The sequence below is a fragment of the Gigantopelta aegis genome, chromosome 8 (assembly GCF_016097555.1).
Source record: "Gigantopelta aegis isolate Gae_Host chromosome 8, Gae_host_genome, whole genome shotgun sequence".
Lineage (NCBI taxonomy): Eukaryota > Metazoa > Mollusca > Gastropoda > Neomphalida > Peltospiridae > Gigantopelta > Gigantopelta aegis.
The window spans coordinates 69,651,555-69,675,903 of NC_054706.1; the positions used below are offsets into that span (position 1 = coordinate 69,651,555).

At 38.1% G+C, this 24,349-nt stretch overlaps 1 protein-coding gene across 1 annotated transcript in view; it reads left to right on the forward strand.

Moving 5' to 3' along the window:
• Window positions 1-16,561, forward strand: part of LOC121380015 (autocrine proliferation repressor protein A-like) — a 25,761-nt gene extending 9,200 nt beyond the window's left edge. The window contains exons 5-14 of the mRNA XM_041508730.1: window positions 1-21; window positions 995-1,084; window positions 2,419-2,548; window positions 3,243-3,360; window positions 3,716-3,803; window positions 5,147-5,185; window positions 9,674-9,762; window positions 10,002-10,089; window positions 10,521-10,586; window positions 16,303-16,561. The exon at window positions 1-21 is cut by the window's left edge and continues 75 nt beyond it. Of these exons, the coding sequence (XP_041364664.1) occupies window positions 1-21; window positions 995-1,084; window positions 2,419-2,548; window positions 3,243-3,360; window positions 3,716-3,803; window positions 5,147-5,185; window positions 9,674-9,762; window positions 10,002-10,089; window positions 10,521-10,586; window positions 16,303-16,422 (849 nt within the window). The 3' untranslated portion in view covers window positions 16,423-16,561. The remainder of the gene's footprint in view (window positions 22-994; window positions 1,085-2,418; window positions 2,549-3,242; window positions 3,361-3,715; window positions 3,804-5,146; window positions 5,186-9,673; window positions 9,763-10,001; window positions 10,090-10,520; window positions 10,587-16,302) is intronic.
• Window positions 16,562-24,349: the final 7,788 nt, after the last annotated feature.

Sequence of the window (24,349 nt, forward strand, 5' to 3'; positions counted from 1 at the left end):
TACGTGGCAGGAGCATCCAAAGTACGCATGCTCTGTAAAAATAGTTCCTAGGCCTCGCGGTTTAAAGGCGCATATAGATTGGAAGCGGCACGTGCGTGCGGTCCGGCACAATAATCGTATATTTAGTATTTTCCCAAAACGCATGCCGAAAACGCATCAGACGCCACGCGCCGCATCCAGTCAGTAAGAGCCTTAAAAGGAGCTAATGCTCTGGGCCCATATTTTCGAAGCTAACTTAGCGCTACGAAATCGTAAATCTATCGTAGGCTATGACGTCACTACAGCACACACTATTACGATTTTGTAGCGGGAAGATAGCTTCGAAAATATGGGCCCAGGCTTCTTATCAAGTAATTTTCAGTTCCCCTTAGCATGTGATTTTTTTTTTCTAGTAGTACTACAAAATCATTAAATATTAATGCTCAATATGGTATTATCTTAAATGGTACCCTGTAATATAAGTAAGGGAGGCAATTAATAATTTAACTCAATTTTGTTTTCACAGCTAGGTCATAGTTTCGATCACACTGAAGCGAAATGTGATTTTTCATGCGTACTGTTTTTATACTTATTAAAATTCCCAGCGATATCTAAAACAGTATCTATCACAATATTTCATTCAGCAGTGTTTAAAACAAAAAACAATTAAGGATTTGAAAGAAACCTTTGATATATATTACGGACCTCTTTAATGGATGAGTTATAATGGGTTTTTTTTTATCAGTACTTGGTCTTTTTTAGAATTGAAACAGAACTTCCTATTTGATTGTTGGTATCTTTATAACACTTTTACTGTATTTAGCAAATAGGCCTACGGAAAAGGATTTTGATTTTGTTCCTAATGCTGTTAAATTTAAAAAGTATTATTACACTTTTCAGTTTATTCATATGCATATTTGTTTTTGTTTTTTTTTGTGTTTTTTTAAATTTATTTATTTAATCATTAATGTATTTCTTTATTTAACATTTATTTATTGACTTTATTTTTTTCCAGCGTGGCTGGACCACGTGGACAACTGGTGCCGTAGATCCTCGAGTTAAAGCTATCGCTCCCATTGTTATGGATCTTTTACACATGGTCAAGGTCAGTTTCCTGTGTACATGTAACCATCTTTTCTTGCAATCATAATGATTGTATTTTATAGGAACTGTGAAACCAGTTTTCAATTGGTCTTCTTAGTGTTGCTATTGTTGTTGTGTTGATATACTGTGTAAATATCGTCACAATATCTTGCCACAATAACATTTTCATCCCACGAGTCCAGTCTGTCTTGTAACACGAATCTCCAAACGTGCACCTCTTATGTCCTGAAGTGTCTGTGGCTGGGCCTGGTGGTGTGAAATAGCTAGCTATAACATATTCAATTAGATTGATGTCCATAGACAGACCTGCCTACTCCTTTTACGTTATTGTTTCTTGTACAAAATAGTCTTCAATGACCCTAGTACAAAGTGCGATAATATAATTTTTAAAAATCAGTGCTTGACCATAGCGGTTTACTGAGGTGTTTTTGCTACTGATTTCTCACTCGGGCTACCATATGTCAAAACCTGGTAGTCCGCCCGACCATTAGATCTTTAAAAATGATTTTGCACGTCCAGTTACTCAACAAGACGTTTATTTCATCGGCGTCTGAAATTCCACGTTTCACGTGCACGTTATGCTGCCATGAGTCGTTTTAACAGGGTTAAATACTCCCCTAGTCTGACCCAAAGGTGGCAAATGCGCAATATGATTTAGTGAAATATGGACGTACACTGTCAACCATGAGGATAAAACCAGGATCTAAAGCACCTGCGTATGGTGGAACGTAGGGATCCGTCATTTCATCCCTGTAACGGACACTTATCGTTGTTCCTTTGAGCATGACTTCGAGATCGGGTTTAAAGCCTAGCTGATCTCTTCCCAGATCTTAACTCACCCACCCACGATAACGATCACGCCCATAGGTGTAGACGTCATTATATCGCTCAACAACCCTTCTGGACACCCTGGCACAATGATGAGTAAAGTTTGTGACAATACCTGGAGTTGTATCTAACTTGTTCCATGGACACAAATGTATATGATCCCTAGCAAACCATGAGGGTGTTGGTTGTTTGTTTGTTTGTTTGTTTGTGTGGGTTGTTAATGTGTTTGGTTTTTGATTTTGTTTATTTGGGTTTTTCTTTGTTGTTTAGCTTTACTGGTGGTGTGAAATAGCTATAGCTCTATAATATGTTCAATTGGACTGGTGTCCAGCGACCGTCCTGGCCACTCCTTTTTGTGGTTCTGGATACTATTCATTTTACGTTTACTTATCAATAATGAGAGTAAAATTGCTCAATGTAATACATGTTATTTATCCTAAATAAGGCATACAAAAATTATTACCTGCGCTTAAAACTAATAAACTGCATATTGGTGCTATTTTCTAGAACCTTCATCATCATTTCCGGGCATACGGTGGTTGGACTTTCGCCTTCAAGGATTACTATGAGCTGAACTTTACAGAATTTCTCGATCATCCGGGCACTCAGAAGATGGCCGACTACATCGATCCAATCTGTAAGAAGCTATTAAGTTAAAGTTTGTTTTGTTTAATAACACTACTATAGCACATTGATTTATACATGTACTGATATCGTCATTATTCCAGATTGTTTTGTGTTTCGATGTCATGGTTTATCAAAATGAATGATTTTCATCTCTGAAAGGCTATAGTTTACCATTACGTTTTACATGCATCATGCCTGTTAGTATATTTTAATAGGTCATCATACAATTTTCAAGACTCATCCGTAATAAGCAAAAAGTAAATGGTGGGATATTAATTTACCTTTTAAGGGGCGGGTGTCTGTGGTTTGTTTGTTTTGGTTTTTGGAGAATTTTTTGGTGTTTCATTTATTTATTTTTTATTTGGAGGTTTGTTGTTGCTATTATTGTTGTTGTTGTTGCTGTTTGGGTTTATTGTTAGTTGGTTATTTGTTTGGCGTGGGTGGGTGGGGTTTTTTCTTGGGTGGGGGGGGGGGATGGTATGGTTGGTGAATCGGTGATATTTGTTTGTGGGTTTTTTTGTTGGGCTTTTTGGGGGGGTGGGGTGGGGGGGGTATGTGTTTTGTTTTGGGTGTTTTGTTGGTTATTTGTTGGGGGGTTTGAGTTTTTGTTTGGGGTTTTTTGGTTGTTGGGGATCTGTTATCGACTGCAGGACATCGTGTTATTTATAACAATTCGTATATATGATTCCACATATATGTTGCAGCGTATAACGACACGTTGACCATGCCGAAATTGATCATCACCACCGGCGGTGACGAGTTCTTCCTGCCTGACGACTCACACTACTACTACAACGACCTCGTCGGGCCCAAGTATCTCAGGTGGGCTTTTTGTTAGGAAATCACAGGGCACCCTGCCGATATTCGAACCTGTGGTGCCAAATAAAAGTACGGAATCCCGAGCGCGAGACAAGAGGCACGGATAAACAACAGAATCAGAGAGACACGCACCAATAGAGAGATACTGATAGAAAGACACTCCGAGAGAGAGAGAGAGAGAGCGAGAGAGAGAGAGAGAGAGAGAGCGAGAGAGAGAGAGAGAGAGAGAGAGAGAGAGAGAGAGAGAGAGAGAGAGAGAGAGAGAGAGAGAGAGAGAGAGAGACTGTTATTTGATAATAGGAATTCAATACTGTTTGTGTTTAATATTTTAAGAATGAAATTTTTTTCCCCGTTTCAGGATTTTACCAAACGCAGAACACAGCTGTGCCGGTCACGAGATTGATCTGTTCTTTGACATGAGAAGTTTCTTCCTTTCTGTCGCCACGGTAAGAATATAAATACAGACACACGTGAGTATTTATACGAAGTTTCGGGCGGGTTGGGGGCATATTGGACAATATTAAAGGTAGTACTAAACCAAATGACTTCCGGATGGGTCCAAGTTGGAGGTGCACCGAACTTTGATAGAGAAGTGAACACCACAAGTCCTATGATTGTTGATAAATGTGAGTGTGTTGGTTGTTAAAAAAAAATAGTTTCATCTGTGCCAAAAAAAATATGTATGCAATTTTATTTCATCTAGTACCACTGTGTCAAGTAGCCTTGTGATTGAAACATGTATGGGGTACCTGTGAAAAAAAAAGTACTCGAATTTTGTGCAGAACTAGGGTAGTCATAGACGCTACCCGTTATCTTAGAAATGAGCAGCTTGACCCCCGATTTTTTCTGATTCACTTTAAGGGTGAGGGGTGGTAGTATATATATCCGTGGCGTTTATGTCGATTGATACGCTGCAGGTATGAGTTTTAGCCACATATGTTACTATTGTCGTCTATGGGATTTGATTTAGTAGTATACACCCTAAAGCATAGGTATGGTCAGCCATAAGCAGGCATGGCGAAAGTAAGTTAACATTTGGTTGGTGCTGGCTTTTCTGAGGGGCTTTGGGGGCATATCCCTCCCGAAAATGTTTTAAAACTAGAATGCTGACAAATGCAACACATTTAAAATGCACTTTTCACGATAATATTTGTACATACAAATGTATACGTGAAATATATAAACACCTGTTATGTACCGGATTGTTAGATGAAATAAAATAATTACTCACAATTTCAAATTGTAACAATGAACACGATCCAATCAAATAATTCGTTACAATTACAATCGCAAATACATTGAATATTACTAAGCAACAATCAAATTACTATAGGACTCTTTATGAATACGTTTTGCTAAACTCTGGTTTGACTTTCTTGGTAGCACGTTTACATTAATTCTAAATGGGTTCTTGACATGCTTCTAAAATCCAATTTCCTGCTCTCTACAAGTAAAGTTAATCATAGCAAATGTTTGAAAATGCCAGTATTTTAAAGATATAAAGCTGACATACAATTTAGCAGGATAATACCAGTACATGTATACGTCAAAAACAATTTCAGGTCTCTTGCCAAAATGACGCGTATGCAGACACACGGACAAAAAGACAGACAAACAGTGAAAATACAAACATCCCAGTACATAGATACATACATACATACATACATACATACATACTTTACTTACCCAAATTATATAGGTATATATTTGTTATATGGATCCATCCATCCATCCATGTGTTCTTTATTTGTCCATAATGACATGTGCTGTATTCGTTAATGTTTTGTAGGGAACACCTTTACCTCAGGTGACTTGGAAGCGAGAAATGGTAAGTGACATCGTCTTTATTTTCATCTTCTACTTCTTCTTCTTTTTCATCTTCTCTGTACTACATTCGTTCAGCTTTGCTGGTTTTCACCTCCCAAGCCAAGGTCTTAACACCTCAGCACAACAAGTGAGCGCTCTACCGACTGAGCAAGATTCAGTCCCTCCCATATCCAGGTTGTAGCGATGGCTATGGATGGCCGAGCTATGAACAGAATAATGTGTACCTCATAACAGCCCTCTCCCCGCCAAAAACAAGCTCCCTTCCTCCTACAAAAATATTTTTGTAAATAATTTCTGTTTGGTTTGACGTGAGAAGACAAGTAAAAGTGTTTTGGAAATAATAAAAAATACTATTTTTATGTGCAATCGGCTCAAAAATAAATAACTAATTGTAAATTTCATAGTTTGAAAAAAAAGCGTTCCCTGTGGGACGGACTATAGAAACTTCGCTCATCACAGTTTAGACACCCCCTCCCCCAACCCCCACCCTGCTGCACATGTTATATGTGACGTTTCAATATACTTATTTTCAAATGTTCGAATATATGGGAAAGTCCATTGTTTGCATCCATCATCTGTGGTGTCTGGGGCGGGACGTAGCCCAGTGGTAAAGCGCTCGCTTGATGCACGGTCGGTTTGGGATCTATCCCCGTCAGTGAAACCATTGGGCTATTTCTCATTCCAGCCAGTGCTGGTATATCAAAGGACGTGGTATGTGTTACCCTGTCTCTGGGATTGTAAATGTAAAAGATCCCTTCCTACTAATGGAAAATGTAGCGGGTTTCCTCTCTATGACTAAATGTCAAAATTACCAAATGTTTGACATCCAATAGCCAATTATTAATAAATCAATGTGCTCTAGTGGTGTCGTTAACCAAAACAAACTTTAAATGTGGTGTCTGGTGAATATTTCCTCATATTGGCTAGGAGGACAAAACCATTACTATTATCCTGTTCAATTATTTAGACCCAAATTTTTTTGCAAATGTTACGTTTATTTCCTATTCGATATTTGTTTTCTTTGCATTTACATGAAAACAAACCCAAACCCCGACAGATTTTATATACAAATCATCATATAAAATGCACGAAGTTGACTTAATTCCACTTTTTAAAAATCTCTATGTCGTTTGAATGCACGTTATTTCTCCTATAAATAACTACGGTCATTTGCATATCAAAACATTGGGATCTGAGGCTACGTGAAGGCCATTATAGCTTGTTTCACTAAATCAAGGTTATTATTGTTTTGCAGTGTGTAACAGCATTGTCTAATCTTTCCGTTAAACATAGATGTAAACAAACAGAACATGTAACCCTTTCTTGTAGGTGCATTATATTTAATAAATTTAGCTAATGTATTATGTATTTTTATTTTATTATATCAATTATATATTAGCATACCATACCTAACCTAACACAACTGAGGCGTAGCACAGTAATAAACACAAATCACCTCACACCGCAGGAATGTGCTTTCCAAATGTATAAATAAAGTTAATGCAGGGCCGGACTCAGAAGACCGGGGGGGGGGGGGGGGATAAAATGTCAAAGGCCACCAACATCAAATAATAATAAAAATGTTATTTAATTTGCCTCTAAATTGGGAACTCATACGTATATATATATATATATATATATATATATATATATATATATATATATATATATAGTATATATAGTATTTAGGGTGGTGCTAGGGGCTGGGGTTTGGGGGTGGGGTGTTACATTTGTAATGCGAAAAACCAAAGCGCTATTGTTCGGACTCGTATGGGTTTAACCACGTTTTCATCCCGCAGACACAGCCCTGAATGTTCAAAATACGATAGCATTGCTTGGTCAATAACATCATTATTTCGATCTATGACTGCAGGTGCTATTGTAGCAATGTGTAAACCACGTAAAATACAAGTTAGGTAGGGTATATAAATTCATTGAAAATGTAGTAGTCGACATTCTTGTTATTGTTATTTGAGGAAAAATATGGGTAAATCGAAAAACACTTCAGTTGATGTAAAATTGTGTATTAAGAACGTTTTCGATTATTTTGAAGATGAATATCAGCGCGGTAGACCCAGGTATGCTTCTTATCGAATTGTCGATCGAGTTGCCGCTGCACTTAAAGTTTCGGTTTCAACAGTAAAAAGAACTGTGAAAAATCTAAGCTCTACGAATCCAAGCACAGAAATCACTGTTAAAAAACGCGACCGAAAACTCATCGATTTATATGATAAAGATGTTATTAGACGACGAGTATACAGATTTTATAGAGATAAGATTAACGTGGCTTTAGGGGAGGAATGTGGCATCAACATATCCATATCAACTTTACGAAGAACACTCCATGACCTCGATTTTAAATACCAACATATGTCTACAACTGGAAAAGTGATTTTTGAGGACGCCAATATATCAGACAGGAGACTGTCCTATCTCCATGAAATATCCAGTTTACGAGAACAGGGGTATTTAATAGTGTATCAAGATGAGACCTGGGTGAATGTCAACCACACAACATCCCACCACTGGACAGTTATCCACCCGGGCACAAGTACCGCCAGTCACCTGCCGAAATCAGACGCTGCTGATCGAGTTCCTAAACTCTGTTCGGTGACTGGGAAGGGAAAAAGACTTATTATTTGTCATGCTGGCTGTGATAAATATGGATTGATAGATGGCTGTGAATTGATCTTTGAGGCTAAAAAAACAGACGGAGACTATCATGGTGAGATGAATCATGACAATTTCATCAAATGGTTTGAAGAACAACTTATGCCTTCTCTACCAGAACTTTCTGTTATCGTCATGGATAACGCAAGCTACCACAACAAATTAACTGAGATTACACGATGTCCTGCACTAAACGCTAAAAAGGAAGAAATTCAGTCGTGGCTACGAAACAAAAATATACCTTTTGAGAGTAACATGACAAAGCCAGTTCTTTATGAACTTGTGAAAAGTAACAAATGTGCAAAGCAATTTGTTACTGATGATATTGCTGAACGCCATGGGCACTTGTGTCTAAGACTGCCGCCAAGACATTCTGAACTCAATCCGATAGAACTGATCTGGAGTCAAGTCAAAGGGCACATAGCTCGTCATAATGATGGTAAAATGACCACGGTGCGGTTAGAACTTGCACATGCATTGAACTCTGTAACACCTACACACTTCTCTGACGCAGTTAAACATGTAATAAAGATCGAAGAAGATTTTAGAAAACAAAATAGTTTTATAAGAAATAAAATACCCCCTGTGATAGTCCCCCTTAACGAAGATAGTGATGAAGAAATGAGTTCGTCGACTGATTAAGTTATTTCTCCATACCCATCAGGAGTATTACTTTAATGTATGCATGAACTCTTTAACACCAAAAACAATTTATTTCCATATCATTCACTATCAAACAACGTAACAACCTATAAACTAATCGACTAGAAATGCATATAGACTGCACATACATACGAGAGAAATGTTTATTTAACGACACACTCATCGCATTTGATATACGTTTATGTGGCGTCAGACAAAACGGTTAAGGAGCATTATGACAGTGAGAAAGAAACACATGGGCCACTGTTTACGATAAGCAATTTTGATAAGCAATAAGGGACGTTTTATATGCACCATCCCATCGACAGGATAGCACATACCACAGCCTTTATACATCAGTTGTGGTGCACAGGCTGGAACTAGACACAACCCAATGGGGCCACCATGTGGGATCGATCAGTCGACCTACCATGAGCGAACGCTTTACCTCTGAGCTACGTCCCGCTCCATATACAAAAGAAGCCTTAAGTGGGGTTGGGGTTGTGCAGAGGGTCACACCTCCACCAATCGCATGCATACCATATTCTTCTCTCTCTCTCTCTCCCTATAACCATATAACCATAGATTAAAATATGTTGAGTGCGTCGTTACATAAATGACGTCTCTCTCTCTCTCTCTCTCTCTCTCTCTCTCTCTCTCTCTCTCTCTCTCTCTCTCTCTCTCTCTCTCTCTCTCTCTCTCTCTCTCCCTTCAGCGCGCGCGCTTGTGTATTCCACAATATAATTATAATATTTGATAAAAAAAAAATTTCAAACTGATGTTTTGTCACTTGAACTCCCACCTGAATCCGCGCCTTAGTTTGAAACATTAGTTTCAAACGCACTATAGAATGATGCTTTTGATATGCAAATGACCGTAGTTATTTATAGGAGAAATAACGTGCATTCAAACGACACAGAGATTTTTAAAAAGTGGAATTAAGTCAACTTCGTGCATTTTATATGATGATTTGTATATAAAACCTGTCGGGGTTTGGGTTTGTTTTCATGTAAATGCAAAGAAAACAAATATCGAATAGGAAATAAACGTAACATTTGCAAAAAACTTTGGGTCTAAATAATTGAACAGGATAATAGTAACAGTTGGGACGCTGAAAGTCAATACCTCTTGTCACCACGGTGCGTCTCTAACATAATGATGCGTGTTCTATTGGCAGACAGCTGATGGAGGGCGGATTACTGTATTCTCCGATGTTGCTGTATCGAGAGTGCACGCAATGTACGCAAAAACAATCGATGGGCTCAGGTAAGTGCAATAGCATATTTTATGCTTAATCATTCTTTCATATAATCACTTCGGCGGATCCATTCAACTGATTGAGATTGTTGAAATTGTTTATTTGTTTTTGTTTCTGTGTTTTAATTGTTGTTATTGTTTTATTTTACTTTTTAGTTTATTGAATTTTTTTTATTGATTTTTTTTTTTTTTGGGGGGAGGCGGTTTGCTGGGGTTGTCCATGCAGTCACACTTGTATTTCATTTCAGACGCGACTTCCGTCTCTTGATACGAGGTCCAGACGGTAAACCGTTTCCACATCCGGTTATTTGGAATCACAGAGAAGTTCAACCTTTGGTAGGCTAAATTATACATATATAAATAACTTTTTTTTCCTTTTTTGTGATTTTTTGTTGTTGTTTTTTTGAGGGGGTAAAAGGGTGTGGGGACTTTGTGGTGTAGAGTTTTTTGTGTATTTTTTCGTTAACTATACCACCATATCTGCTTTAAGAAAAGAAAATGAACAAAGAAAATTGTTGTTTTTAATAACACTACGACTAGCATTGTACAAGTATACTCGAATGTTGTGTGTTGTGGATTTCAACATGTTTACAGTAAGTGTGTGACAGTAGAAAAAACGTTTCATGTATAAAGTAAACACACGTCTTATACATTAATGTTCATCTGCTCTAGTGGTGTCGTTAAACAAAACAAACGTTTTTTAAGGCTCATCTAGTCTGTCTCATAAAAGGCACTCACTGGTCCCTTGGCAATGTTTTCTTTTGTAGGGGAATAATTCTTATACGGTTGAATTTGAGACACCTGATATAGGCTGGCTGGCTTTCTTCATTGAGGTAAGAGACAATGTTCAGCACTTTGAAACATGTTCACTTACACTTTTCTTTGTTGTGGCGTCTGAGACCGGACACGTGTTTATTTATAGGCTCTTTTGTTATTTAAAGGAAAGAAATGTTTTATTTAACGACGCACTCGACACATTTTATTTACGGTTATATGGCGTCAGACATATGGAAGGAAGGCGATGTTTTATTTAACGACGCACTCAACACATTTTATTTACGGTTATATGGCGTCAGACATATGGTTAAGGACCACACAGATATTGAGAGGAAACCCACTGTCGCCACTTCATGAGCTACTCTTTTCGATTAACAGCAAGGGATCTTTTATATGCACCATTCCACAGACAGGATAGTACATACCACGGCCTTTGTTACAACAGTTGTGGAGCACTGGCTAGAACGAGAAATAGCCCAATGGGTCCACCGACGGGGATCGATCCTAGACCGACCGCGAATCAAGCGAACGCTTTACCACTGGGGTACATTTTGTTTTGGGGTTTTTTAAATCATTTTCTTGGTATATGGTACTATCCTCATCATAGGAGATAGATTGATGGGTTCGTCGATAACCCATGTCATAGCGTTTAATGTTGGAACAGATGAGTAACTTAATTAAACAAAACATCAATTATACAAAGAGGGTTCTGAGAGAGTTTGATGGGTTCGTCAATAACCCATGTCATAGCGTTTAATGTTGGAACAGGTGAGTAACTTAATTAAACAAAACATCAACTATACAAAGAGGGTTCTGAGAGAGTTTGATGTGTTCGTCTATAACCCATGTCATAGCGTTTAATGTTGGAACAGGTGAGTAACTTAATTAAACAAAACATCAACTATACAAAAAGGGTTCTGAGAGAGTTTGATGGGTTCGTCAATAACCCACGTCATAGCGTTTAATGTTGGAACAGATGAGTAACTTAATTAAACAAAACATCAACTATACAAAGAGGGTTCTGAGAGTTTCTATTATATTGTAATTATTCAGAAAATCGTACATTCATAACGGAAAGAGGGGGAGAAAACCACACACACATACACACTCACATCTGTACACAAACACATACGCACACACGAACGCACACGCACGCACACACATGCAATAAACAAAATACAAGTGCTGTCACAAAAGTTGAAGTAATATTATCATATACTCTTCAAAAAAAGAAACGCAAAAGGGTACAAATGGGTTATAACTCCGATTTTATGTTTCCTACCGGTTCATGCTTTGTGAATATAAGGTCACTGCATGTCCCAAACACATTCCCACGGTTACATTCGATAAAACGCAGCTACTGTACAATAAAGTTCCAAAATGTGAATATTCGCAAAAACGCAGCCACGTGCAAACCATGTCACCACTGCACGTGCGTTGTCTGCACGTGCAACATGAACACCGACAGTATAAAAGTGCAGGGTGTTCGCTTGCCTGGCCTCTATATCTGGCCGACAGTTGACAATCCAGGACATGCCACGTCTCAGTGAACCGCAGAGAAACAATGCCATCGGCCGACTAGACGCAGGCGAATCCAGAACGGCCGTTGCCAGGGCATTCCATGTGTCCCCAAGCACCATCTCCAGACTGTGGGACCGTTACCAGCAACATGGATCAACACGTGACCTCCCTAGATCCGGTCGACCACGGGTCACTACCCCCGGGCAGGACCGCTACATCCGGGTACGCCACCTTCGGGAACGATTGACTACTGCCACCTCCACAGCCGCAGCAATACCAGGTTTGCGCAGGATATCCGACCAGACCGTACGGAACCGCCTACGTGAGGTAGGAATTCGTGCCAGACGTCCAGTTCGAGGTGTCATCTTAACACCACAACACCGTCGACTCCGACTGCAGTGGTGCCAGATTCATCGACAATGGCCTCAACTGCGATGGAGACAGGTGTGGTTCAGTGACGAGTCCCGATTTCTGCTCCGACGTCATGATGGAAGATGTCGCGTGTATAGGCGTCGTGGTGAACGTTATGCGGCAAACTGCGTGCAGGAAGTGGACAGATTCGGCGGGGGTAGTGTCATGGTGTGGGCAGCCATCTCACACACTGGCAGAACTGACCTGGTCCACGTGCAGGGCAACCTGAATGCACAGGGCTACATTGACCAGATCCTCCGGCCACACATCGTTCCAGTTATGGCCAACGCCAACGCAGTGTTCCAACATGACAACGCCAGGCCTCACACAGCACGTCTCACAACGGCTTTCCTACAGAACAACAACATTAATGTCCTTCCTTGCCCATCGATATCACCGGATTTGAACCCAATTGAGCATCTATGGGACGAGTTGGACCGACGCCTCCGACAGCGACAACCACAGCCCCAGACCCTGCCCGAGCTGGCAGCAGCCTTGCAGGCCGAGTGGGCCACCATCCCCCGGGACGTCATCCGTACTCTGGTTGCTTCAATGGGCAGGTGGTGCCAAGCAGTTGTCAACACACGCGGAGGCCACACCCGGTATTGACTCCAGATGACCTTGACCTTGGTGGTGTGTCCTATCACTTACTCACAATGGACTAGAGTGAATTGTGAACAATCCTGCAACATTTGGTAATTATCGGACTCACCATTCAATAATGAAATCAATTCTCCAAATGTTACGACAATGTGGTTTTGCGTTTCTTCTTTTGAAGAGTATATTATAAAACATATTGAGTATGACCGACATAACTGCCGGTTCTAAAATATTAATACATAATACCAAAGTAAACAAGTTGCAATATTGCAATATATTACAATACATAGCCCATTTCTTTTCAAATTTGATGTGTAAACGTTCTATATATTTTGGGGTTTTCTGTTAAATATCTAAATTTCAGAATGTTTGAAATGTTTGATATCAGGTAAAATGCCTGTTACTTTACATTTATAGATAAAAATTAGAAAGTAGCCTAATAAAAATAATTTTAAAATATTGTCAGTTGTAATATTATTTTCTCCAAGTAGACTTCATTTGGCGTCGAGAGATAAAATGAGAATACCAGGACAGTTTTCGCCGCTTTCTATACTAAAACGCAAAAGAAACGCAGGTTCTCATTAAATTGGATATAAAATATTAAAAAAACAAAACGAAATGAAGATTTCAACATTTATTTTGGAGCTACACCAATTCGGCACACATTGGTGTTGGAAATTTTTGATTGAATTCCTTTTTGGCTATTGTTTCATGTCATAAAGTAGGGTGGGGGTCCATGTTAAAAATGTGAAAGAGACGACCTGTAGCATTGTCAAAGTCAGTATCGCGTGTGACCACCCTGGGCATTCAAACAGGCAGTGCAACGTCTCCTCATTGAGTTGACAAGCCGTTGAAAGAATGCCTGAGGGAGTGAGTTCCATTCATGGACCAATGCTGCCTCCAGCGCCTGCATATTCTGAGGTTGTCCGCGAGCCTGAAGGCGACGTCCGATTTCATCCCAGACGTGTTCGATAGGCGCCATGTCCGGTGATAAGGCTGGCCACGGCAACGTTGGGATGTTGTGCTGAGCCAGCAACGCCTGTGTTGCCCTGGCAGTGTGCGGCCTGGCATTGTCTTGCTGCAGCAAGCGCACACGTGGGTGAGCGGCAAAGAAGGGAACGACGTGATTGTTGATGACGTCATTTTGGTACACGGCGGCATTAACGCGTTGTCTGAACACATGAAGTTGTGTTCTGTGGTTGAATGAGAACCCACCCCACACCATCACACTACCCCCGCCCCATCGGTCGGCCTGCAGAACGCAGCAGTCGGAGTAACGTTCATGTCGACGTCGCCATACTCGGATTCGGCCATCAGCGTTGGAAACATTGTAACGGCTCTCATCAGTAAACAGAACTTGTTGCCACTGGCCACGTCGCCATCTTTGATGTTGTTGCGCCCACTGTTGACGTTGTTGGCGGTGCCGAGGGGTCAATATTGGTCCCACATAAGGACGGCGGTTACGGAGTCCTGCTGCCCTCAGACGGCGTCGGACGGTATCGGCGGACACTGGACCACGTGGACCACGCACCTGGTGAGCGGTGTTAGCTGCTGGCAGCATCCGATTCCTAAGGTGGGTCACCCGGATGTACCGGTCTAGGGCTGCGGTTGTCACCCTCGGGCGGCCGGTGCGTGGTCGATCGTTCACAGATCCAGTGATTTGGTGACGTTGAGAAAGGCGTGCGATTGTCGAAACATGACATCCCAATTGTCTGGCTACAGCAGTACGGGTCTGTCCGGCTTGCAACATCCCGATGGCCATCCCTCGCTGGAGTTGCGTCAGTCGCGGCATTTTTAAAATGTGATTCTGTTGTCTGTCACTACTCAAATTGAATTTATGCAGGCTTTATAAGCATTTCAACGAGTGTGTTTGCACTGGATTCATGATACGGATGATCCAGCACGTGCAAACAACGTGTTTTGAGAATTCGTGACGTCACACAGGTAATGAAATTGACACGCAGGTGGGACTGCGGTGTGGGTGTGTGCCATGTCCTTTAACACAGTTGAGGTTCAATTCCACCAAAGATACTGCTTTACAAAGTGCAATTCTTTCGCATTTTCAGGACCTGCGTTTCTTTTGCATTTTAGTATATTAACGCGATTCTGCGCGCGTTTTATCGTGCGCGTTTCCATTTACCGGGATGTAGTTTCCAAAAACATGCAATATGGTTTCTGCAGTGTTTTCTTCAAAATATATGTAAACGTGACAGTTCCCTTACTTACAAAATGTCTTTACTATCAGAATTGGTTCTTTCATTCTTGCATTAATCTCAAAATCATCATCTGCGTCACCACCACCACCAGCAGCAGCAGAAGCAGTATTAAAATGACTAAAATGATGTCTGATGCAATACCCTATATTGACTTTGTATATGTCTTTTCAAATGTTTGGTGAAAATCCTCTACATTTTAACTATGGAGTTGACAGCTATGGCTGCAGGCTGTGCCCATGACGGATACCACAGGCCTCGGTGGCGCAGTTGTTAAGCCATCGGACTACAGGCTGGTAGCTCCAACCCAGATTGAGTTCTTAAAGGCTCAGTGAGTAGGTGTATGGCCACTACACCCTTTCCTCTCTCACTAACCACTAACCAACTAACACCTAACCCACTGTCCTAGACAGACAGCCCACATAGCTGAGGTGTGTGCCTAGGACAGCTTGTTTGAACCTTAATTGGATATAAGCACGGAAATAAGATGAAATGGAACACCTGATATCATCTCTTGTTTTCACAGTGATAAATGAGTGTATGCCATCACAGATGCATGCATACATTCCATTCAGTTCTATCCTGGGTTTGGGTTTTCTAAGATAGTCTTTGGAGTGGCAGTCCTGCTACGGGCGATGCGGAATGGATGAAACTGTGTATTGCGCATCTCAGGGAGTGGCCGTCCTCTTCAGGAGTAGTAGCTGATAGAGGCTCATGGAAGCAATCACAACTTTTGATATCCTTTCAACTCTGCCTCAAGGAGAGATACGTTTTGATATCGGAATTAGTAGGGTTTTTTCGTGAGATGATGCATATAAAAGATCCCTTGCTTTTAACTGAAAAATTTAGACGTTTCCTCTGTAAAACTACTAGTATATGTTCGTTATCAAATGTTTGACATCCAACAGCCAATGATTAATAAATCAATGTGCTTTAGTGGTGTAGGTTAAACAAAAACAATCATGTATCTATACATATCATCAATTAAAACTGAAATTCATCTGCCATTTTAAAACTTCTTTTACAGGTATCTTATGTAGGAGTTGACGACAGTGTTCTGGTGTTCACAACGGAGAATCAGATCATACCAGACACATTCCCCTTCCCAGACTGCCATGGCGACGAATGTCGTGGAACTCTGGTCTAACACTGCCAACTGGTTTCAGAGGACCAAACAGAACACAACCCTTCAAAATACATCGCCCGACTTTCCAGGATGAACAAAACAGCTGTTCATATACTATACTACAATGTAGAATTTGATCAATAAATTATTTTAGATTGCAGAGTTTACATTAATTTGTTTATTCAATGTCTAAAATAACAATATAATTGTGGTGGTGGTTATGAATCTTGTAACTGATCGTCATACCTGCATATTCATAAACTGGTAGAAGGATAAAGGAAAATTATGTAGTTAACATCCCAGCACATTTCAAATTATCGCAGTTACATTTCTAACATATTGTAATTGCGACACTCGAGTCTAAAAACTTAAAGCAGAAACCCGTTGTATACTAAAGACACGACAGTTAAAACTAGTTTTTGATAATTCAGAGTACAGACACTCACTGGAACAATTTCAATAACCTTAGTGATGTTTAATGAAGAACTAGATACAGTTCTATTAGTAGTTGTTAAGCATATCACGGGGCCTTCAAAGAAAGAATTTAGCATGATCACGTAACGTTCTTGCACTTCAGCATCATTGCCGTCTTTGATATGCACTTCCCTCGACAGCACAATCACTGGCGGATTTAAGAGAAGTGATCCCCAATCCCAGCCATATTGGCGATGCACTACAACCTAATGGACATCCTTTCGCTCAAATTTAGCATCCGTATTGTTTGCAGCATATGCCTCCTACAGTTTAGACAATTCAGTAGCGGTCTGCTGATTTCAAGTAAACAACACGTGCCTACACGTATGGATTTAGCTCTACGCCATTTATTGCTACGTCTCTATGAAAGGAACATTTTATTAGAGAATTCAATCATGAGAATTTCTTCAAGGAGTAAGTCATGACCTTGACAAAACCTTGTTTTGACTGCTCAGTTCAGATACTGTTGTAAATCCGGCAACTGTTTTGTCGTTCAGATTCTAAAAAACCAATGCATTTGTTTGTATTATATACTACATAAATACACAAGTAACACATTTCAATACATCACACGATTTTATTTAAAGAAGTCTGAATCAGATTCCAATTCATTGCTCATTAGAGCACATTTGTATAATTGGGTACAAATTAAAAACTGTTGTTTCACAACAAAACAGTTTTGACGAAACGTAATGATCTGTTTGGCAATGTGTGGAACAATTGCTTACAGTAATGAGGTCGACGCTTTGTACTAAAAACAAACAAGGGTATTAACAAATAAAAAATAAAAAAATAAAATGTTTCTAAAACTTAAAGGCATTATCGCACATACAGCTGGCTTACTAAACAGCACAAAATGTATTTAACCAGTTACACATATGTAAAATTCCAAATGTTATTGGTATTTTGGTATATAACTGAAGTATGGTTATGCAGCAATGCTGTTTTTGTTTGCAAAACCTCTACAATAGCCAATATTAGCAGAAGAGGAACGTAGATCTAGTTTATTTAAAGTCACGGAAAATCACCGAGAAACAGAAATAATGAATTTCTTGTGCCGTAGATAAGCAAAAGGATAAAATAGCGGTGTTTAGTATATTCGTTATCCATGATTTGACAAAAACGAAGCTTGCAATCCGTGATACTAGCATTTAAAGCGTCTCGACCACTGGCGTAGTCATCATTTAATATCGGGTCACCTACATTTGGAAAAGGGCTCACGGTCCAAGAGTCGTCTTATGGGGCGACAAGCAAATACGAAAGGTGGGGAAATGGATGTGATAGGAGAGGGCTTAGCCCCTTTCTGGCTACGCCAGTGATCTTGACAAGCGTGTTTTCGGTTTATTATCAAACATTCCTAGACGTGCTATGCGCAAATTATACCGTTCCTAGCAGAAGACGGGCGATCATTGTGCGACTGAACAGACTATAGAAATTTAAAAAGCAGAAAAATGCAGCAGTATTAAAAAATGGTTTTAAAAAAAAAAATCTTGAAAGGAAACTATTTTTATCAGTATATCATATGGATATGCCGTAAATACGAAAAATAACAGTTTGTAAAACTAAGTTCATAAATACAAATTTGGAAAACAATTTTGAACCAAAAAAAATCAACCTCTGCTCTCAATATACAGGATAAAATCAAGCATAAAGTATTTGGTTTGCTCTCACCTCAACCTGAAAACAGCCTTCTCTATATACACAAGGTAAACAAGAAATCCTAGGAGCTAATTTTCATAATGCATCCCACTATACCAATACCATCAAGTACCAAGTAATTGGCAACAAGAAATAATAAAAAAGAGAAGTGAAAACAACATAACGAATATAACGCACAAAAAAAAAAAAAAAAAAAAAAAAAAAAAAGGAAGGAAGAAAGGAAGGAAGAAAGAAAGGAAGAAAGGAAGGAAGGAAGGAAGAAAGAAGAAAAGAAAAACCCGCCACATTCGATGATCACGGAAGGACCACTTTTGGAAATGGAATAAGAACCTAAATCATATTTCTGTACCAGACAAACAAAAACGTATTTGCACGAGTTTAATGTATTTTTCTTGGGCAGTGGCTTTGTCATTAGCAGAGATTAGAGCATGGCCAATTAGGCTATTTCTCGTTCCAGCCAGTGTTATGTGCTATCCTGTCTGTGGGATGGTGCATATAAAAAATCCCTTGCTACTAATGGACAAATGTAGCGGGTTTCCTCCCTGAGACTACATGTCAAATTTACCAGATGTTTAACATCCAATAGCCGATGATTAATCAAATCAATGTGCTTTAGTGGTGTAGTTAAACAAAACAAACTTTTAGATTAGAGCAGCCCAACTAGTCCATGGTACGATAATTTTATACATTGAAAGTGTATGATGACCGCATGGTGAGGTGTCGGTGAGATCACTCATAAGCTTGTGTTAAAAATACAAACATTTTCAGCAAATAAAATGTGAACAAAACATTAAAGCGTCACCGATCATTAGAGAAATTACAATGCAGACCAAAATTAAACTGAAAAGGCAAAGGCAGTAATTCAGCAGACAAGGATATTAAGCATGTTAAATTTTATATCCTTGCAAAGAAATTGATGCTGTCATGTTGCTAAAATACTGGTCAAAGTTACATGAACAAAAACGTAAAGCGAGTTGAATCAAGCAAGATGTTATCTTAAAAAACTGGACGAACCAAAATTTCCCAACAATAGAAGCGACTTGAATACAGAAATAAAATGTCAACGCCACCACAGTATGTCCTTGATAAAATCAGAAAACTATAAATGAATGAACCAACAGGTGATGGCTATTCTACTGTATTGGTCAACGATAGCAACACATTGTCTAATAGACTTCGAAAAGTCATATCTCTGTTCCAAGATGGATGTTAATTTAGCAGAAAACAACTCAATCTAAATTATAAATGATTACTAAACCAGATGTTAATTAAGTACTGAATGGGTGGGGAGGGATATTTTATAGCATCTATCATTTCGGCTTTCAGCACATTCTTTTCTAATGTAATAAATATAATATTCTTGTAGATGCGTGACATCAGCACATTCAATGTTATGATAGCTGGATCAGCTAAAACAAAATACAAGATTCACTGGCCTAGCAGTTCTGAAAAAGAAACCTAGTAAAACAAAACCCCACAGCATTCACAGCAAGAGTACAACGTGAGGCTGTGGCCAAAGTTCAAAGGTCAGTATGGTCTTAGACAGGTAACAAAATAACATGGTACATCAATTTTGTAACATATAATCAACCAAACTTGATACAATATGCATACCAAACTATTATAATCAATTTGTTTGTTTTCTTTAAATAATAAGGTCTATGCGATCATGACAATACGTAAAGATAATGAAAAGTGTCTGATAATTATGTTATCCATACTGACGTCCAAAAGAAACTTCACAAGGCTTGAAATTATATTATAGAAAACCAACAAACGGTACGGTGGGATGTGAAAATATGAAGTTCAACACCTAAACATCACAATGCACTTCGTGATAGATGCAGTGTTTGTAAGAATGGGTAAATTGGTTCTTTTCGATTAGTAATAATATTTATCAAATTATTCAAATGTTATGCATGTAAAGTTTCTTTTGGACGTCCGTACAACTTTCAGCCCATGCTTATAAACTTCAGCCTAGACATGACACACGTCAGTTTTAAAAGCACTGTCCCTGGTAAGCGTGCATTGTCACGGCTATCGTGTCAAATGTTTTGGAGTCTGCTGTTTCGTTTTTGTTAGTATTCATAATTAGTAAAGCTGAAATGTCGCATAATCCTCCATTGCATAGTAAAAAATTAAATATGGCAAAAGTTACAAGTGAAAACTAAATCAGATTTTAACAGATGAAACTTTTCAACTATCACTTATAATCTAAAATGTGTGATAAATCGTTAAATTTTAAAAGGAAGAACGTGTGAAGTTATACATGTTTACACATACGTCCTCATTGTATGTATACTGTAGGAAAAGCACCATTATTTAATACCAAAATAAATAAATAATAATAATATGCCTCCAAATATATTTGTAATTTCTTACGTTTTAGTTTTTATTTTACAATGTGCTATGGCCATTCCCTTCCATGAAACTGTACAATTATGTCTGTGCTCTGCATCAGTTTTTAAACATTCCTAAAAACAAAATAGTCCTTGCCTAACAGAACATTTCTCTACAATTTTGCAGTCTGGAATTTATTTGTATATTTAAACATCTCACTTACAAGACATCATTAATTACGAACCACGAACAATGACAATTTGGAATCACTAATTACAGAATTGTTACAAATACCAAAAACATCATGTTGGGATTCCAATGGATCCCAAGGAATAGTGCACATCTCAGATGCACTTGTTCACCGGTACCATCATGCAGTTGACTGTGCAATGTGTTTGTGCAGACAACAAGGCACCAAGGCAGTGATTTAAAAAAAAAAATAATAATAATAATAATAAAAAAAAATATTTTTATTTAAACTACTATTTTCTATCTTATATAAAGAGACCACTTAGCAGTGTATTTGGCGGAAGTTAAGATATACTTGCCCAATACAGTCTTTGATTACTTTACATACATTGGGTTACTTTACACATAGCCACTATGGGTAAAGTTTCCGACATTGCAACCCACTTGATCTGCAGAGGACTTGCCTATTTGAAACACTCAACTTTATTTTCTCATTTCAAACAGCAACTTAAGTAACCCAACAAATCTCCAAATATTGGATAAAGCAAAACCTGTTTAAATTAATCTCAGATAGTCACAATTTGGTGTACTTTAAAGTTCATGTTTACACTGGCCTATTAAAAAATATCAATTCTTAGAAGCATTACATTAACAGTTACCAGTTCTAGCCGACATAGATTTTCCAAAATTGAAAACAAGAATGGCAAAGATATATGCAATGAATAATATTTTTTTAAAAAGCAATTGCCAAAATAGCTAGACAGTTTGTTTTTGTTCTGATGTTTGAAGTGGGTAGGCATCATTAATGATCATAAACAAAGAAAAAAGTAATCTAGATTAGCAACTGCATCTAAAGAATATCAAGTAATTGTGGGACAGAAGATAATGTGCTTAAATAATACAAAAAAAGGTAGACAGTGCAGCTTTCAAAACAGCTTTAACCAAATATTAACAGATCAGACAGCCAGATAACTGAAATCCAGACAGGAAATAGTGCTCTACTGGCTCGTGTTGTGTGTTGCAAGTGAGCCAGAAACTACTAGATTTGAAGTAAGCTCTCCCAGAAATTTGAAGAAAGCTCTCCCATTTACAAAGCTCTCGCAAAGATTTGAAGAAAGCTCTCTTATTTGCAAAGCTCTCCCAGAGATCTGAAGAAAGCTCTCCTAGAAAGTTGAAGAAAGCTGCTGTAGAAGTTGGCACTGAGCTTTGTAGTACATGTTCACCAATCACTGTATTTCTCCTTAAGGTGGATACATTGTTACTAGCGTAACATTATTACTTTAAGAAAAAGTACTTAAATATCACAGTTCTTTTTGATTGGCATCTCGATACCTTGATTTGTGTTGTTAGTAACATATAAAACTCCATCCAAAGATTAAGAATAATGATGCAAATGTTAAGTACATATATACAAATATATACAGTTATAATGGACAAGTGTTATGAATAATACACACACAACACAACACCACACGCACATTTTAAGTATGTCACACAAAAATGTCATGAAATGATTATACACAATGCAGCATCAAACATTCAATACATCACTGCACATAAAAAAGTTGTAGTATATACATTAAATGTTTATCATTTACAAAGAAAATTTACATTTTTGCAAGAATATTAATAAAAGTATGATAGCCAGGCCATAATGGGAATTTTAATTTTAAAGCAATTTCAAGAACTAGTATAGGCCTACAGACATGGTATTGAGTAACCTGACAGTGTGAATGTGTGATAAGATGAATAAGTTATAATTTGTTCTTGCTTACCCCAATGTTCTTTACACATCAAGAAAAAAATATTAAATTAACACACAAAAATCAAAATTTCATTGAATGGAAAAATGGTATTATTTTTTTTAAATGTCCACAGAAAACTGATATTCAAATTACTAGTGTAATATTTATTGGTATGCAACATCATTATTTTAACACTCAAGATTATCCTTCTTTTTTATTTTAATAAGGTAAAAGCCATGCAGTGTTCCATGAGCTGTTATTTAAAATTTAAATTAAATGCTAAAGGTACATTTGCTCTGATATTTACAATATGTAGCTGAAATGTGTGTTCAAATAAATGCAAGACAACAGCCCTCAAAATTAGTGACAGCCCTGAAAAGTTACCTGAAATTGCCAAGTTGCCTGTTTTTAATTAATAAAAACATTAAATGCTTTAATACTAAAGGGTCTGGCCACACATTTTCAAACTCACATGACCCTTCCATAACCAGTTATTTTAAAAAATAAAAAAACAGAAAAACACCCCCCACCCACCAAAACAAATCTAAATGGTCATTACCATACATATACAGTAAAACAAATTACTGTGAAAATTTCTACCAATGTAAAATGATAAATTATTACTTATCATATTATTTTTTTAAATTTCAAACCTCCAAAATCCACATCATTTTACTTAAAATATTTAAGTAACTGTGTTACTAACCCAAAATGATCAGATTCTACTCAAGGACTGTGTATAGAGTATGTACATGTACATTCAAATTTGACCATCTGCATTTCAACCTGTCTTTTTTTTTCAAATATATTGAGGGCATTTGATGTTACATTTCTATCATTGTACAGTGGCCAGTATATGATCAACAGTCAATAAACTGACAATAATTCCCTCAACTGTACACACAACAGTCTGGCTATTACTTGAAAATAATAGTAAACTGTTTGCTACTAGTCACTTGAACAATCATACTGACTAGTATTTCAGCATAGGCCACAGTTTTCCCAATCTAATTAAAATTAGCTCCACTATTACATGTGGATCTAAAGACAGCCAGTTGGAGCTCATGTCCACCAATCAAAACCTTACTTGCAGAATCCTGCCAGTGATTTAAAACTAACAACACTGCGTAGTCCCCAATGTCCAGGTAACATTCCGTCTGTAAATAATAATTTAAATATTGACCAATCACACTTCGCCTTTTATAACGTTATTTGGGAGCATACAAATTCTAAAAATATCGGGCGAGTCTATTTTAGTGGCCGCAGTACAGCGAACCATACCAATACGTACGGGGTGGGTTATCAGTCTTCAATTTTACATTAAAAATTATTTATTTATTTATAAAATTTAAAAAAACTAAATCAGTCTTCAGTTTTACATTACAAATTATTTATTTTATAAAATAAAACATGTTTTAAGGCATTCGTAATTCACACGAAACATGTCTTATACCCTCAGGATAATTCGGAATGTTTTCAAATTATTTTTAAATCACTGGCAGGATTCTGCAAGTAAGGTTTTGATTGGTGGACATGAGCTC